Consider the following 18,554-nt stretch of genomic DNA (forward strand, 5'->3'; position numbering starts at 1 on the left):
GATGTCCTTTTTTTTTTTTTTTTTTTTTTTCTGATGAAGAAAATGAAAGAAAAAAGAAGAGAAAGAAAGGAGAAGGAAAATTGGGCTATTTCTTTAATCTTGTTTCCCTCAATCATCCACAGTTTATTTAGGGGAATTAAAATTTGACATAGTCCTTTGTACTACTGCACGTGAGATGGGGTAAATTTGGAGGGCTACTTCTTCTGCTTGCTCCATGCTCATCTACGTCATTTAGCAAGCAGAGTTTGCACTGTGCCAGATCCAGCAACAAGATGTCTGCTTTAAATCTCATTTATCTGGTCTGTAAAACGCTCACCATACAAGCTAATGTATTCATATTCACCTGGTACATCTACTTGTAGGTCCAAATGTATTGGGCTGGTTCTATCAAGGGCATGTACCTCAGAGTGGCCCCAATCACAGCCTGGTATTGACAGAGAAGGATCCGTTATCCCAACATCCTCTCCAAATGCTCATAGTCTATCCATTGCTTCTCATCCAGGCCTGCTTGGATGAGCATCATGGGCCATAGATCAAACTAGTTAATCTGCTTCAAGACGACATCTTTGCCAAACACTGGATGCTTGATTGGATCTGATTGACTTTCATCTCTGTGACTCTTTGATCCAAAACAACAACAACAACAAAAAGACTCGGATTGAAAAAAGGCTTCTCTTTCCGCTTCTTCCATTTAGATTTCATATTACAAACGATCCAAACAGAGCCGGATACAACCAAGGCAAACAACAACAAAACAAGGAACTGGCAACTCCGAGAGATTAGTAACATTATGGCATATCCAATTCCAAGAGACTCATTTGTACAGCACAACAACAGCAACAGCAAGCAGCAACAGAGCGAACCTCCAGTTGACACTGGTCTCATCCGATGTGTCTGTCCATCCACAGAGGACGACGGCTTTACTATCCAATGTGAGCGATGTCTGGTGTGGCAGCATGCTTTCTGTGTACACATCACGCACGCAAACATCCCAGATCACTACCTTTGCGACCAATGTCTGAAGAGAAAGAGGCCCAAATTATCAAAGCGAATCACCATCTCCAAAAAGAAGTTTCGTAAGCTGGACGCAGCAGAAGAAGAGACACTACCGAAAGACACCAAAAAGAAGCGACCTGTCAAGAGCAGAATCATATCTCGCTATGTACATCCCCTGTTTAGAGAGGCAAGGGACCGATGGAGCTCCAACAACAGATGGAAACAGCATTTCCACGACGAAAGCAGCAATCAGGGCCCCTTACTGTGCGATCATGGCCCCTTTGTTACGATGGATGCAACAACCATGTACACCAAAGGCGTATTGATGGATACGCCTGTCTCCAATCAGGGCCTATTTGCTGCCAGACCTATTCCTGCGCTTAGATATCTGATGGAAGTGACAGGCGACATTCTTCTCAAATCCGAGTTCAAGTTTGATCCCATCAACGATTTTGTGATATTGGGCACACCACTGAGCCACATCATGTTCTATCCCACGCTGGATCTCTGCATCGACACTCGCCAATTCGGTAACAAGGCTCGCTATATCCGTCGATCATGTCATCCTAATGCAGAGCTTAGAAATGTTGTCCTACCTCAGTCCCGTGAAGACAAGACGATTCATTTAGGCTTATTTGCCCGACATGCTATTGAAAAAGGACAGGAGGTTACCATCAGTTGGAATTGGCAGAGAGGACACATCTCATGGAAAGAAAGCATGAACTGGCATCAACAGCACAAGCAAAAGAATGGCCAACACGATGCCAATGAGCACCAGGTGATTGACGAAGAGGAAGAGAGGCGAAGAAAGTCCACCATCAAAAACATGCTGGATCGCTTTGAAAAGGAGTTTGGTGTCTGTGCATGTCAGAATAAGCGAAGATGCCTGATTGAACACTTGAAACGTCAATGCGCACCACCCAAGGAAAAACCAGTGATCAGATCGCCGTCAGTCAACTTGATCTCCAACAAGGGAGGCCGTAGAAAGTCATCTGTCATCTTGTTGAAGCCGAAATCCTTGCCACCACAGCCCGTAAGACTAGAAGAGAAGCGCATCAAACCCCATCCTATTCTATACACCCCGAAAAGTAAGTAGTTGGCTTATTTGATCCATAGCACTGTTGACTTACATGCTGCACAGCTGTATCAAAAGACACCTCAGACGACGAATTGCTAGATGTGGAGGGGGACATTGATATTGGAGATGAGTTGCCTGCGCCATTAGATAATGCCCCACCCCTGTTGGACGATCACAGTAGCGACGAAGAAAACGCAGACCTCTCATCATTGTCATCGCTGTCCAGTTTATCCGTTTTCGAAGATTCTGCCAATGACAACTCGGACGAAGATGAAGGCACACGAGCAAGGCCACGCAAAAAGAAATCAAGTAGCCGCCATCACCACCACCATAAATCTACCAAACAATATACCATTGCATCTGCATCTACTACTAATAATACATTACAACCGCCAAAAAGCACAGATACACCAACACCTACAGAGAAACCCACGGCACCACTGCCTAGAAAAAAATTGTGGATGCGTGATTATCTAAGCAAGCACAGCAATAGCGATGCGTTGACGAAGCCTGCAGTAAGCACCGATGCAGAGCCGTCTCAAGAAACAGCGGTAAAAGCGGATCTAAGCACCATACACTCAACGTCAGAAAATAAGGTCATTGCAGAATCAGCAACGGATACAGCTGATGTCCAATCAAATCAAGTGACAGATGTGGTGGCACACCAAAAGACTGAAAGCAAAGAGCCAATGCAAGATGTTGTCAAGGTGGAACTGGATACTAAACTCACAGCAATGGACACAGATGCTGTAATGACTGGAGCACCACATGAGAATGAGCAGACTGGATCCATGGTCCAGGAGCATGAGGAGGACGAGATCAATGTCATGCAAGATGTCGATGCCATCATGGCGGATGCAGAGACAGTGGATGTGACTCATGTTGAAGAAGCAAATGTATTTGATATAGACGATGGCGAACTAAGCGACGCATCCACCGTTTTGTTGGATCAAGAGGAACTGGAACAAGTGTACAGAAACAAAAATATACCTTCTGCCACGGATTCAAAAGCACCGGCAATGACAGATGAAGAAGCGCCACATGTAGAGCAAGATGCTTCCCAGCAATCATCTCAGCGTCATCTGTAGCGAATCAAGATACATACCCCCCCATTTCAAGCAATAAAAATAAAGTGATCCCACTACATCCAGTTAGGCAACTCTTTTATTGCCTCAAATGCCAATTAACGTTCAAGTCCGAAAATCCAATATGTCCATCCGAGATATATCGGAAGCTTACTAATGTGATCGAATTACTGCGACGACTCCTTAAGCTTTCTGATCATTGCATTTTGTTTGGTGTTGATTTTACTGGATTTATGCGGGGATGACAATGAAATCCTCAAGAGGATCTCCAGTGTTGCAATTCATGAGATGTCTTGTTTCCTCTACAGCATCTCAATTCAATTTTCTTTTTTGCAACAGTCACTGTAACTCAACAAGCTTCTTTCAATTGAAAAAGACAGGATATCATTGGAGTGAGATTCTTTCCATTTCCATTTCTTTTTCTTTTCAAAATTATACAATCCCCTTCCCCCCCCCCAGACTGAAATACACATCTAGCAGTTTCTTGTTGAAAACTAGCTTTTATTACAACCAACAGTATACAAGAGAAGCTTGTTGACCCGACTCTCCTACAGAAAGATATAAAAGGTAACACTTTAACTTTGAACATTGGATGACAATGTTAACGTTACTAAACATTGTCGATTACAGTAACAAACCTCTTTCTTTTGTAAAACCCACTTGATACCTTGTATATACCTTTCTATTTCCTATCTCTCGCTCTATATAACCAACACAAAACGAAAACGTAAGCTACCGCATGTATATGAGACAAAGTGCGAAAATAAACCCACTTCTTCAATTTAGCATCCATTTCGTATGATACATTCAATATCCCAACCATCCAAATCCACATTGTCCAGAGTATCTTCTCCGCCTCATGCTGCATCGACAAACAAACAGGCAGAAAGAATACATGCAAACACAGATGAAGAGGATGACGAGGACATGGTCAACTACAAACCGCAAAAGAAGAAGCGTAGTCGTTTGCTGACACATTCATCATCACCCGAACCTGCAGTAAAGAAGGGTTTGAGAAAAGCATATCAAAATCCAAATAGAAAAGACAAGGCCGGACGCACCAAGATATTCTCTGCCACGACAGCTGGTCATTTGGACAAGGTAAAAGAGTTGGTCGATTGCGGTGCTGATGTCAATTTCAAAGACAATGCTGGATGGACACCTTTGCATGAAGCTGCGTTGAAAGGCCAGTATGAAATTGCAAAATATCTCATTCAACAGGGTGCTGAAGTCAATGTTCGAGGTTTCGGGTTGGATACCCCACTACACGATGCTTGCAACAGCAATTCACCAGAATGTGTTCAATTACTCGTGGATGCTGGTGCGGATGTATTTGCTCTGAACGAAGCTGAAAAGAGGCCCATTGATGTCTGCACGGATGCTACCTGTCAACGCATTGTCAAGACCAGAATGAAGCAACTGGACCAGTTACTAGCCAGAGACAATGACGGCCGATCATCACTCCATCGCGCTTGCTTGGCCAACAAACTCGAAAAAGCGCAATATTTGATCAAGCAAGGCGCTGATGTCCACGCCAAGGATAACGAAGATGCAACACCTTTACATTTGTCTTGTGCATGTGGTCATGTGGATATTGTTAAACTACTGATTGATCAAGACGCTATCATTAATATTCTCGGTACAAATCAAATGGACACACCATTGCATGAAGCCAGTCGTCATGGACACGAAGAAATAGTCAGTTTGTTGATTGCTGCAGGAGCCGATGTGAACATGGAAGACAAGGCGGGAAACAAACCCTACCACGTTTCGGCTGCATTTCCGACTATCCGACAAATGCTAACAGCACGCATGGACGAAGTCAAATTGGAAAAGGAAGCTTGCAACGCTTTGGATGAAATTGCTAGTAAAACAGCTTCTCGTAATGAGCCTGTACGCCAGTTGACCCGAGAAGAGAGGAAGATCCAAAACTATCTGCGTGCCTTTGCCAACATGGATAGTGGAAAACAGCAACAGCAGCAGCAATTGGACGAGTACACTGGACCTATCACATTGCCTAGACGTAGAAAACGAACGACTAGTCGCAGAAAATCGCTCTCGGTTGAAAGTGATGCTTCCACCAGCAAAAAAGCTAGTATTGTAAAATTACACGCTTCCAAGAAGGACACCAGTGGTCGAACACACCTTCACAAGTACGCAAAACGAGGAGATGTTGGCAGTGTCGAGGCGTTATTGGAATTAGGTGCAGATGCCAACGAGAAGGATTACGCTGGTTGGACAGCACTTCACGAAGCCGCACTCAATGGACACCTTAAAGTGGTTAAAGCTCTTTTAAAGTATGGTGCTGATGTCAACTCCAAAGGTGCTGATTTAGATACACCATTACATGATGCAACCGAGAATAACCATTGCGAAATTGTGGAGCTGTTACTGGAACGCGGCGCTGATCCTTTTGCTCGCAATGTCCATGATGCTGAGCCTATTGATATTGCTACTGAACACGACTATCAAGACATCATGTTGGTATTGCAGGCCGCCAATCCAGTGGTGAAGAAGAAGCGAAACAAGAAGATACTAGTCAAAAAAGAAGATTTTTCCAGCGACCATGGACCAATAGCTGCAGATCGTGGTAAGAGTGGTACAAGGCGAGACATAGGCAATAGTAAGCTAATGCAATTTTTGTCTAGTACCATCAAAAACTGCTAGTAACAATGCTAAACCTCATACAAAAAAGCGTCGTTTGATTCAAGCAGCAGATTTAGAAAAGAGCCCTTCTTTAGCACCGGATGAAGAAGAGGACGACGAAGAAGAAGATTTAGAAGATATTCCATTACCGCGTCGTCGTCGCAAGCATTCACGCAACTCTGATTCTGATGTGGTCCAAGTAAAGCAAGAGCCTGGCGTTCACGGAAAGGAAACTTTAGCTAGAGCATCACTTCTGCGATGTGCTCCTCCCTCCAAGAAGAATTTGTTTCATGCATCAACGGATATATCTGCAGAGCAACAGCAGCTGCATTCACCCATCCATACACCACCACCCGAGAACTGGATCAAAGAGCGCGAATGCAACTACACACCTCTTTATACAGTGCAAATTAACCCGCAATTGCCAGTCTACTACGTTGTTGATCTTCAAGTCAGTCTGTTTCTCGGCCTGTCGTTGGAAGAGTTCTGGTCTAGCTACTCTTATTTGACCCTGAAGCGAAAACCCATCCATTCTGACAGTAAAGCAAGGCTATGGCCTACACTCAACAGCATGATTCATCAGGATAAATCGCTATTCATTGCCAGTCCACTGTACTTTATTCCATTTGACGACGTTGTTGATATCATCAAGAGGGATTTCAGTCAATTAGGCGATAAAATCCTTACAATCACTCTGGACATTGGCCATCCCACTGAGCAGCAGGAGCCACCAAAGAAGAAGCTCTGTAGCCTACCACCCAAGATCGCCCTGAAGATGAAGAAATGCGGTTACAAATTCCAGCAGTATACTACATCCACATCTTGAACAACTTATACCCTCTATTCTTTGCATACACAATACGAACAAGACGGCAGCTTCTATACTATACTGTACTACACGACACACCACTATAAATATACTCCACATGCTAACAAAAAGTGCCTTCTGTTTCATTTCGCCTATTTTCTTTCGCGCTTTATCTGACTCATTCTATATGTACAAATGCACCCAACAATTCAAATAAAACAAACAGTTATATCCCTTGAAACAGCATGTGATCTCATATCTTGTGTTTGACCGATTGTGTGCCTGATTTTGATAGCATGAACCAACGACTCGGATTCGTGCCTGTATCACAGCTTCATCTGGCATGAAAGTGCATGGTCATATTACGAAACTCGACCAATCCAGAATGGATGCATCATCAATGCCGTATTTTGTTGTAAATAAATCCACGAGCCCCAAGCAAGCGATAAAGTATGTTTGCGCTAGCTATGAGAGATAACCTGGATGCCATTTAAATCAGCGCATCTTATTGTATAGACAATGGGTACTCTAGATGTCAGGCATTACCAGGTCTTGAAACGTCTATGAAACACTGCCCTGTCAGTCTTTGCATGCAGTTACGTACATGTCGAATATTGATCGCCAGCCGTTTTGCTCGTAATCGAATGTTGGTGTGGGATTTTTAGATGCCCAATAAATTATTTATTTCATCAAAACTAAAGCTTGTAAACACGATCTTGGATATAACCAAGCTCCTTCAAGAAACCTCTCAAAGTGCCCTGGCTCTTGTCAGGATTCTTGTCGCCGCTAACAGCTTCCATCAATGGAGGGGGACCACACACAAAAATAACAGAGGATTCGACATCGGGCTTGGGCATGGTGTTCTTGATCAAGTCGAGAGTAACATAGCCTTTGTGACCAGTCCAGCCGGAAGCAGGCTTTTCCAAGATGTAGTGAACACTGAAGCGGTCAGGGAAAGCCTTTGCATAGCCATCCAACTCGTCTTTGAATAAGATGTCCTCCTCAGTAGTGTTACCAAAGATCAAGGTGAATTTGGAGGTCTTATCAGTGGATTCGGGGCCAAATACCTTGCGCAACAATTGAAGCTAATAATAATTCGATGAGCATTACTCATCTTCAAGCAGAATCACACCATTTCCTCAAGATATCTTACCATAGGTGTGATACCAGTACCGCCTACAAGGACAATGCAATAAAACGAATCAACATCTAATATATGACATTTATCACAGTGTATGGATACATACCAGCAACCATGCCAACGTGAGCAACAGGCTTCTTTTCCCAGTTCCACTTTTCAAAAGGGCCCTTGATATCGATAGTGTCTCCTACCTTCATCGAATGCACATAGCTGCTCATAACACCTTGAGGATAATCCTTGATGGCAAAGTCAACATAGCCCTTGAGGGACTCGACAGAGGTAGGAGTGTAAGGGCGAATGACCTCTTCCGTCTTACCATCCTTTGTAATGTTGGAGCGGAAGACAACGCAAGAAGCAACAGGCAAACCAGCAACATCTGTCTCATTGGGAAGCTTGAAACGGAAAAGACTGACGTTGTGATTGACGCGTTCGACTTTTTCGAGCTGATCAATGCCAAATGTTAGTATTAGACTACATTAGATTATGTTTCTATGATCATTTACAGTAAAAGGTCTAAATTCAGAGGCAGAGAAAACCATTTCTGTAAATATCTGATAAGGAAAGAAAGAGATGTATTTGTGGTATATCTGATTTTTGTGATTGAAATGGAAAACTACCCCTTCAAGCACCATGGCCTCTACTAGATGACGTCGAATGGGGTTCATCTCTATCCCATTTGCTGGGTACCGCACATGTTAAATGCTTAAAAGAGGGGCAATCATTCGTCAGGCCCCAATGGCTTGCCAGTAGGCGTAAATGTGTCACCTGTATTTTCGTAAAAAGCAGATCCCATTCTTTTCTGACTCTTTTCCCCTCGAGTCCCTCTCATAGTGAAACCTATTTCAATTTCAATTCGATGCTAAACTAGGTCTTGTGTTTGAAACAAAAAGTTTTTTTTTTTTGCATGCAATTTAAGCAGTTACACAATATGTGGTGATACATCTTGTGTGAATTTATATTGACCAAATAAAGCAAAAGCCATGTCACGTTGAATTAGCGCTAGAAGAAGGCTCTCTGCGAGTTAACATTTAGTGAAACATGACAGAGCTGGATTTCTTCACCCTGATTTTATTACAAATATCCAGATGATTATTTTTCAGGATTTCTCATTACATTTACCGATTTATTTGTACCGACAACATGGTTTTTCTTCTAGTTTCATCAGCGTTACATTTGACAACCCAACCCAACCCTTCTACCTTGTTGTATTTCGCTCAAATGTTAAGCCCATCTACATTTGGTCACATTGCTATTATAACATTGTAGATCTCCGACTTCAAAAAGTATATTTTTATAGATATGTGTCTTTCCAATGATGTATGATTTTTGAGGTACAGCATTGGATCAAAACTACATGCTGGGCCAAAAAAATTTTGAGGCATTTACGCCTCAATTTTTCCTTTTATTCTAGAAGGGCTAAGCATATGGTGTGCTTAGGAAAAAAGGCTACTTTAAACAGCGAAGAAAATGAAACCAGATTCATTTAGGATTTCCATTGCAAGAAAACCATAACTGTGGTTTTGTGCCTCCCTGCTGCCCCCGCTATATCGGAGTTAGCCAATACATTGCCTGCTGGCTATCATAGCCACTAAATCAACTCGATTTCCTTGGATACTACTTGCGTCAATCTGATCTGGCAATTGCACAAGAGTGTAAATAGGTGGTTTAGCACGAAAAACATTGGAAAAAGTAGAAATATGGTACCAAAATTATGTGTTGCGATGCAACAAAATGAAACAAGGCACGGATCAATGGATGATGGATGTAGGAGCGGATGTTGTATTGTGTATGCAGCTACAAGGTGATATGATGAATACATGAAAGAATGATTGGCTTACTCATTCTTTTATCCTGGAACTCGGGGTTCCCTTCATTAACATCAATTTGAAACTGAAATCAGAAGGAGGTAGGGAAGAGAGGAAAAAAAAAAAAAAAAAGGGGGGGGGGGAAACAGAAAGGAAAGAAAGCGTTGTGACAATAAGATTTTTTTTTTTTTTGTGTTATTATTATATTTAGACAATTTTTTTTATATAAAATTGACAAAAAATAACCCCAAATTATTAAACTTCTTTTCTTTCTTTCTTTCTTTCGCTTTTTCCTCGCTCTTTTCGTTTTTAACATATCTATACTACTTGTTTTTTTTGCCTAATTTAGACATTCCATGCTGTAGCCTTTCTATTTCTACACTTTTTGTATTAAGTAATATAACAAACAAATACTTGTCTTTCATCCCATACATCATTCCTGATTTCTGCTTCATCTTGCAACCCCTGATCGAGCAATATATCTGGAAAGAGCATCTCAGCATCAACATTCAACATTGAAGCGAACCATTTAAAAAGTCAGCAAAACATCAACAATCAATATGAATACACGCTCATCTTTGTAAGCTACCAATGCAATGTGCCAAGTATCATGGACGTTAACGTATATTTTATCAAGGTTTCATTTGGTTGTACGCCAGCAGCCATCCAAAGCAAGATTGTGTAGTTTCAAAGAGAAAGGTAAGACATTTGTGCCGTCTTATCAAATGTAAACAGACCGACTAAGATCTCGCATCAGTCGACAGAAGGCCCATTGATCCTCCTCCTATCATACAGCTATCGAGCAATCAGCCAGAGTAAGTGCAATTGTACCAAATTAAGAAAATACAAAATTAAGCTTTCGTTACATTTAGTGATGAATACCTTCAAAATCCATACTTTTTTCTATACGCCACATTAACTGATGTACGTGGCGAGACAGATTTACATTTCGTCAATGGTAATAGAACTACAGCTGGAACCGTCGTACAATCTCTCCATAAACTTAAAGATCATGACAATACAGGTTCGTGCTCTGCTTTTTTTTTTTTTTAGGCGCTTTGATGGTTCAAATTTTGACATATCATGATGATAGATGGTGGCTTCTTTATATTCTCAGACATCAGTGTCCGTTTAGAAGGATACTATAGATTGAAATTTACCCTGTACGAAATAGATGGTCCTCTTGTCAATCGTCTATGCTCCATTGTATCAGACGTGTTTCAAGTATACTCTCCAAAGAGTAAGTCGCGATGAGAAGGGTTGATATTCACAGTCATTTAACACATCTCATAGGTTTCCCTGGCATGTCAGGTATTATATCGCGAGTAGTAGCTGATGAAAGAATACTTCATCTAATACCATTAACAATATAGAATCTACCTTTCTTACCAGATCTTTTTCTGATCAAGGCGTACGGATTAGAATCAGAAAAGAGCCAAGAAGCTCATCATCCAGTGCAAGGTAACCTAAAGAATTGGGTCTGATGCGCAGCATAGACAACTCACGGCATGATAGTGCTTCTGGCAAGCGACGAAAGAGACAGGACGAATACGAATCAGATGAAGATGATTATTCTCCACAGGATAGTCCAATGCCAAGACCACAACCACATCTACACCGGAGGCACTCTCAATACCAGCAAGCATCCCAAGTGCCATCGTCTATGCAACTTTCACTTCAGCAACAGCAACAGCAACAGCATCATCATCATCAGCATCAACAGCAGCAGCAGCATCATCCATCATATCCTCCTTCTTCTTCTGCATTTTATGGAAGATCGCCATCGCCTTTACCTGAACCGCAGTTGATTGAATGTAGATACGAGTACAACAAAACTTTTGACATGCGGCCTACTTTACCCTCTCCAAAGGAGATCTTTCGCCCTTCTCCAATGTCAATGCAGAATTTGCTATCAAGCAATAATGACGAGAAAATAGCTTCTTTTCCTCCAACACCAGTACCTGAAGATAAAAGCAGATTGTTCTCTACCAGAGTCTTGCCGTTACCCATGCCATCTCACCATGTCAAAAACGAAACAGTGGACAAGATTAAGCAAAATAACCAAACGCCCACATCATCGCCTTCTAATACAACGTCTAATTCATCTACATCTTCATCTCCTTGGCTGCAACATAGAGGACAACTGCCAATGCAATTACCACACCCTCCTCCATTGCCATCGACTTCAGCTTCGTTTACACCATCAAACGCAACGAGAAGACTGTAGTAGCCAATGAAATGAACACTCTTCTTTACCCTTGTTGTTTTCCAATGTAGATACAAAAAAATTATATTTATTTCAACTTTTTTTTTAAATGCTTGCTCCATGCAAACATTGTTCACATTTAGCTTTTCTTTCTAGACCCTGTTTATTGTAAATAAAAGGCTTTTACATATTTCCACACATGTGGGTGCTTGATTTTTTGGGCAGACATGGTAGCATTTGTATACAAGTCCCCATGCCGCCCCTCCTTTGTTAGCATCTTGAGTTTCAGGTTGGTAAATAAATGACTGATAGGCTGACATTTGGTTCCAAATGTAATCTCGTTTTCATTTTCACACTTCATGAAAACATCTTGCCATGTTCCTATATATTTCTGCTAGTTACACAGTTATAGAGCAAATTAAGATTCCTTACCATAAATCAGCTCCATTGCGTGGGAGCGTATGTTCATTTTAAATCAACTTAATGTGGCCAAGTGGGGGGGGGGGAGAGGCAGAGGAAGTGAAGGATTAGTTTCCCGATACTTTGGAAAAGGTGTGCTCATGATATGAGCCCGCCACAGTTGCCGTGGGTTGACCAATAAAAACATGTTCTATATTCCTTCTCCATCTTTTATATGGTCATAGAGATTATGCAGAACTAGGTAGCTTAGCCGCGGTAAACAGGAATCAGAAGGCGATGTAATTGAAGCTTATTTAACATCTTATAACATATACCAGTTTGCTGAAGCTGAATGTGATTCTGACTTGATGGACCCCTGGAAGACCTCGAATACATCAATACCTGTTTACGTTTCATGTCCTGAATCGATCGATTAAGTTTGCCTTGACGAGGCCAATTCAGGTTTGCCATATGTTTGATTTCATGCGCAACACAGTAAAGCGCCAAAAGATCCATTATTTGAACGTAACATGTTCTAGTATTTCGCATTCAAGCAATGAACAAGGCCTATATATAGCCTCGGTATCTTAGATAAGCATTGCATTCATAGGTAGTATTTATCTTATTACATGATTGCGGCAGATTAATATCCAGTTACACATATTTGCGACGAAGCACACAATGCGCGGAAATACTAAAGTAAATATAGGGGATTCATGGCATTGAGTGGTGAGCAAGCAATGTAAACAGCACTTGTTGCACTTCCAATCCCAGTTTAAAAGAAAAAACGCGCTAATGGCTGTCTTACGTTACTGTTCGATTGTGATTTTCATGCGCAAAAGATCACTGATCTACATGCACAACGAAATGCCATCTCATCCCAAAATAAATCATCATCCTGCTTACAATTATTTATCCGATAGGGTTGCTAAGCAACAATTATTCTGTTGCATTTTCCTTGCCTTGAAACAGAGTGAGATACCAGGCTTGAAGCATTTATATGCCATCATCATGTACCATCGGCAGCTTCTCATTCTAGGCGGGTATTTGGCTGAAACAAATATGTACTCTGTATGTTTGTGAGCAACATCAAGGTTATATATAGATCATTACAGCGTGTACTCACTTGAGGATAAATGGATTCAGTGATTTCATTTGTACGCATCACTTTGAAGGTCAATATCCCGCAACAGCTGAAATAGAAAACTTTTTACATTACATGTATAGTAGCCCTTTCCACAAATGTTAATTTTCACTTATTAAAGGTACAAATAAAAGTTAACATGGTCATAGGATGAGCAATCGCTTGTATTAGTATGACTAGCCGATCTATCTCGCTACGCTCGATGTCGGCGTCGCCCTGCGCGACATTTTTTGAGATATTGTCATTGCAAAAGACACTTTCATAAGGCAAAAGACACTTTCATAAGGCAAAAATCCCAAGAAAAAAAAAGTATTTGCGCTAAGCAATTGTCCTTTCAATTCCATGATCCCCATTTAATCAGCATCGCAATCATCATTATCATCAACAGAAAGGCATTTAGGTCAGCCAGCAGCAATGCCACCCGCCAAAATTGATTCAAACTCAGGTCTTTTTTTTTCTGTTCAAGATTGGACAGATTTCGTCCTTTTTCGACTTCTGTAATCTGTTTTGTGACATTCGACTATATAAACTGTAACGACCACCCTAGGCCTCCTAATACATTCTTAAAGTACTTTTCAAGGCGCTTCCAATAGTACTGATTGTAATAAATACTTTGACTGAACTTATTGAGCAATTTAATAAAATATGAAATGAGGTTTTTAGCGAAAATAGCCAGATTTTGCATACGAAAAACTCATAAAAGTGTTTTCAGAGGCTGCTTTGGATCGAGAGAAACATTTTGATTCGATATCATAACATAATAAATGTTCAGTACTTTTGCACTTTACAATCCTAATATGGAACCTGAGTTTCAAGGCATCTATCAGACCTGGCTCATATGAGAATAATGATTTTACAATCAATCAACAAAAACCACTGTAATTTCTACCCTCTTTCCTCTGCTCAGTGCTGTCAATGTTTTATTTGAGCGACGTCTCAGAGCCTCAGAGATTTCATTACTTACTGCAGACATTTTATGCAACCCATGCATTGTCAATGTCCAGACTAACGTTATTAAATATAGAATGCAATAAAATATCATTATGAACGATATAGAAGGCAATAAAATATCATCATAAACGATAGTGCTATGACCTGCCACCTACTTTCTATACGCTTCAAGGGCATTTACTACTGTATTGCCTTATGAAAAGGGCATGAGTTTTCCAGCTGGCCCTACCAGCCAAAATTAATTCAAACCCAGAATCATAGTCTGTTCCAGATTGGACATATTTTGATAATTTTGGACTCGATCGAGCTATTTTTGCAGATTCGACTAAGTGAAGTATGATAATCACCCCATGCTTCCTTAAGCTTTCCTGGAGTACTTTTCAAGGCGCTTCCAATGGTACTAAGTAAAATAGATGTTTTGAATTCACTTATTGAATGATTTGTAAAAATATGAAAAGAGATTTATGGCCAAAATGTCGAAATTTTACATATCAAAGTCCCACAAAGATAATTTCAGAGGTTGCTTTGGATTGATAGAAACATTTTGATTCAAGATATACCATAGTAAAAGTCTCCATTATCAAGATGAAAAATGCGGTCGTTTGATTTTCGATGAAAACCATGAGGGATACCTCATGCTTTTTGGTCGATTTTTGACCATGTTTTTTAGGTCCCCAAAAAGTCGAGCAAAAGTGTCAGAAAGTAACTGCCATATGAAAGCAACCATTTGGGGCTATTCTGACGATCTAAAACGGCCTTGAACGCAAGAAAATGCAGCTCAAATGCACTCATATTTTGCTGTATTAGGGACACTAAGGACTAAAAAGTGGGAATACCAGTATGCTGCTTGCCCGTATATGAAGTAGCTACGTGTATATGGATGTAGAACATCACATAAGAATCAGATCCACAGATAATATGAAGGGTTACTATGTGTAAGTGGAGGGTCAAAATGAAAGTAGCAGTATTTTGATAAAATACGCAAGAGCAATCAGTAGCACGAGCTGCCGCTGCGCAGGTTGGTTCTCTACCTTTGCTACGCTTCGGTGAGAACCATCCGAAGCATAAACACTCATACGATTAGTGATTACATATCAATCAACAATCAGGGTTCCTCTTCTAACATTTTAGCTATATTAATTTTGGGATATTAGCCAAAGGCCCGCGGCAGCGCGAGCCGTTTGAACGTAGGTTGGTTTCCACCGAAGCGAAGCGTAGGTCAGGAAACCACCCGAAGTGCTGAAAGGCTCGTATACCATAGTAAAATTCTTCATTTTCAAGGTCAAAAATGCAATCATTTGATTTTCGATGAAAAGCATGAGGTACCTCTCCTGCTTTTTGGTCGATTTTTGGCCATTTTTTTTTTTTTGCCCAAAAAGTTGAGCAAAGGTGTCAGGAAGTTATTACTACTCAAGTACAATTGTTTGGTGTTATCCCGATGGCTCAGAAAGGTCTACATGTCAAGATATAAAGGCTTGAAAGCTGTCCAATTTGGTCGTATTTTTGCTTTATGGCTTTATTTATACGACATGAATCACATCTTTGGTAGCTGAAGTCTTCTGGAAGGGCAGTTCTGAAGCCTGTGCAACTTCTAATTCGAATAGGAGGCATATTGATTTTGGTAAGACTAATTCATGCAAATTTTGATACGTTATGTTGTTGGTAAGCTCATTAATAAAGGAAGTGAAAGTCCTAATATGCTGCTCGAATACTATGATTTTGCACCTTCACTTCGCTACGGTAAAACTGCCTCATAAGTCAATGATACCAAATATTGAATTAGATGCGCTATGTTCTTGGTGGATGGGCTTAGCACCTCCTCCAAACCCCTCTTCAATGCCAGCTCCGCCAGTGGTTTATTCACTTTGTATGGTACTCAGTTCTTTAGATTTTTCAAAGGATACGATCGGTTTGTCTACTTTTTTTGAATGCTTTACAATATATATAGTGAAGATAAGAGATGGGAACACGAGTACTTGGATATTTATTAGTTGAGCATTTGAAAACTTGAGGGCAGTGGAATAATGAAACTAAGCATTTCAGTGTTGTATTCAATATATTTGCGCAATTCCAGGCTCTTTATAGATGCTTGTCATGGCCATTTGCATTGCTTAGCATTCAACAGATCAAAAACAAGGATTCCGGCATTTGAATGTAGCATCAGATAAGAAGATGATAGGTTGTGGATCAAGAATTTGACCATGGTTGCTTGGCTCTTGCATTGATGGTATGTCCAAACAAGTGATAATTGATAAATGCATTCATATCTCGACGATAAGGCATAAACAAGAGTAAGAGCGAACTCGGTTTAGTGGGTATGAGGCTGTACAAAACCCTTTCATTGGCATTAGAAGATTGCTCAGTTGCAATGGCCTGGTCAACGCAACAATAAACACATGTTTCGACATTCAAGACGCCTGCTCTTCCAAGTAAGCAAAACAGACAAACGGCGACGCAACAGTATGCATGGAACTCACCTGTTCTATGCTTGAAATGGAGTAGATGTGGCTCTTTATTATGCAGCCAGTGGCACATGTGGCATCAACCATGACATGTTACTAGATGCTTCAGTTCGTTTTAACGATATCTATGACAGCTAAATCTGTTTCGTTGAGAAAAAGATCTACAGAAATCCTTTGAGCCACTGAAATCCCTCCAATTCCTGGTACAAATTACCTAATTCTGAATTCAACGACCAAAACTGAGTTAATGATGATAGCTTTTACCTTAATTTATACAGATGCATCCTGATTTGGGCTCATCTATCTTATTAGTAGATTAACCGTTGATTTTCAACGTAAGATGCCACGTAGCTGGCCAAGCTCTTTCAGAAAGATATCCTCATGTCAATTGATATATAATTAGCATCGCAGACGTCATGCATGCAATAAGAGCTCATCAAATCATCAGATGGCATTTGATTAGCCGTAAATGACGTGAAGCTGAGAGGTCCAATTAAACCAAAAGAAAGCCCCCTTTCTCCACTTTTGAGTCTCACATCTTTTCAGTCTTCCTTTTATATATTCTTCTATACAAAAAAGAACTTGGCTTTCTCTATTTGGTAACCCTCTCTGCTACTTTGCAAATATTTCCCTAATTGGATTACATACGAAAAATATCTCAAACTAGTTCAGCATGAATCCAAATCAATTACCAACTGATGAGCCCATCATCGAAAATATGAACGAAGAAGATAACGTCTCGGGAGAAGAATCAGATGTTAAACCCTCGAGACGTTCTGGAAGAAGAAAAATCAAGATTGAATACATTGAAGACAAGAACCGTCGACACATTACTTTCTCCAAACGCAAGGCTGGTATCATGAAGAAGGTAAGGAAACGCTCCACATTACATCTTTTTTCTCTTGGCTTTTACATGTCTATGAAAAAATTTTAATGAGAGTGTGTGAAAATACACAGTTTGAATAGATGAATACAAGTCTTAACTTCCATGATATGTAGGCATATGAGTTGAGCACATTGACAGGTACACAGGTTTTGCTTTTGGTAGTCTCTGAAACTGGATTAGTCTATACATTCACCACTGTCAAGCTTCAACCTATTGTCACCAAGCCTGAAGGAAAGAATCTTATTCAAGCTTGCTTGAACGCGCCTGACGCAGTTCAGGGTGATTCAAATGTAAGCATTGTAATCAAGTATCATTTGATGGAATGCTAATGATAGAATACAGGACAATGATTCCACATATGCTCCTACTACTACTGGTGGTAGTCAATCGAAACTAGAAGTTAAAAAGACAGAAGCAAAAACTGAGCCTGTTCCACAAACAACTGTTGCTGCGGCTTCATCTGGATCTGCTGGAACATCCGGCTATGGTAACAGCAGTGGTCCTTATCAGCAACAGCCTTACGGTGCTGCCGCAAACAGTGGAGCGCCTGTCATGCCTCCCATGAGTGCTGCTTATGGTGGTCATCCCAATTACATGAGTCCAGCATACCATCAACAACAGCAATCTCAGCAACCACAGCAACAATCTCCTCAACAACAACAGCAGCAGCAGCCTTATGGCCAGATGCCAGGCTCTGGTTATTATGGCAGCCAGCAGCAACAACAACCTCAATACATGTCTCATCCTGCTCAGCAGCAGCAACAACAACATCATGGCTACTGGCCAAACAATCCTGCTAGTCCTTCTTCTAGACAACAACAGCAACAGCAAGACGACGATTCTGCCAGAAGATCACTTGCGCCCAAAAACTAACTCAAATCTATCACTCACTTTCTTCACCTTGAGCTTTTTTCTTTATATATAATAATATATCATTTCAAAATAAA

At 40.8% G+C, this 18,554-nt stretch overlaps 5 protein-coding genes across 5 annotated transcripts; 4 read left to right on the plus strand and 1 right to left on the minus strand.

Annotated features, from left to right (window-relative positions):
- Window positions 1-790: 790 nt before the first annotated feature.
- ATC70_010532 (uncharacterized protein) lies at window positions 791-3,162 on the plus strand (the record flags this gene model as incomplete). The annotated part of the gene is made up of 2 exons (XM_064829745.1): window positions 791-2,084; window positions 2,138-3,162. The coding sequence occupies 2 exons, from the start codon at window positions 791-793 to the stop codon at window positions 3,160-3,162; spliced, it is 2,319 nt and encodes a 772-aa protein (XP_064682247.1).
- A 795-nt stretch (window positions 3,163-3,957) lies between these two features.
- Window positions 3,958-6,631, plus strand: ATC70_010533 (uncharacterized protein; the record flags this gene model as incomplete). The annotated part of the gene is made up of 2 exons (XM_064829746.1): window positions 3,958-5,749; window positions 5,808-6,631. 2 exons carry the CDS (start codon window positions 3,958-3,960, stop codon window positions 6,629-6,631), a joined length of 2,616 nt encoding a protein of 871 aa, XP_064682248.1.
- Window positions 6,632-7,308: 677 nt separating this feature from the next.
- On the minus strand, window positions 7,309-8,293 carry ATC70_010534 (uncharacterized protein; the record flags this gene model as incomplete). Its single annotated transcript, XM_064829747.1, has 4 exons — window positions 7,309-7,698; window positions 7,767-7,789; window positions 7,861-8,197; window positions 8,258-8,293. The coding sequence occupies 4 exons, from the start codon at window positions 8,291-8,293 to the stop codon at window positions 7,309-7,311; spliced, it is 786 nt and encodes a 261-aa protein (XP_064682249.1).
- A 1,826-nt stretch (window positions 8,294-10,119) lies between these two features.
- On the plus strand, window positions 10,120-11,786 carry ATC70_010535 (uncharacterized protein; the record flags this gene model as incomplete). The annotated part of the gene is made up of 8 exons (XM_064829748.1): window positions 10,120-10,139; window positions 10,197-10,258; window positions 10,317-10,374; window positions 10,432-10,583; window positions 10,653-10,799; window positions 10,853-10,870; window positions 10,933-11,020; window positions 11,075-11,786. The coding sequence occupies 8 exons, from the start codon at window positions 10,120-10,122 to the stop codon at window positions 11,784-11,786; spliced, it is 1,257 nt and encodes a 418-aa protein (XP_064682250.1).
- A 5,608-nt stretch (window positions 11,787-17,394) lies between these two features.
- On the plus strand, window positions 17,395-18,480 carry ATC70_010536 (uncharacterized protein; the record flags this gene model as incomplete). Its single annotated transcript, XM_064829749.1, has 3 exons — window positions 17,395-17,589; window positions 17,721-17,897; window positions 17,950-18,480. The coding sequence occupies 3 exons, from the start codon at window positions 17,395-17,397 to the stop codon at window positions 18,478-18,480; spliced, it is 903 nt and encodes a 300-aa protein (XP_064682251.1).
- Between the last annotated feature and the right edge of the window lie 74 nt (window positions 18,481-18,554).

Source organism: Mucor velutinosus, assembly GCF_035048745.1.
Source record: "Mucor velutinosus strain NIH1002 chromosome Unknown tig00001564, whole genome shotgun sequence".
NCBI classification, from domain to species: domain Eukaryota; kingdom Fungi; phylum Mucoromycota; class Mucoromycetes; order Mucorales; family Mucoraceae; genus Mucor; species Mucor velutinosus.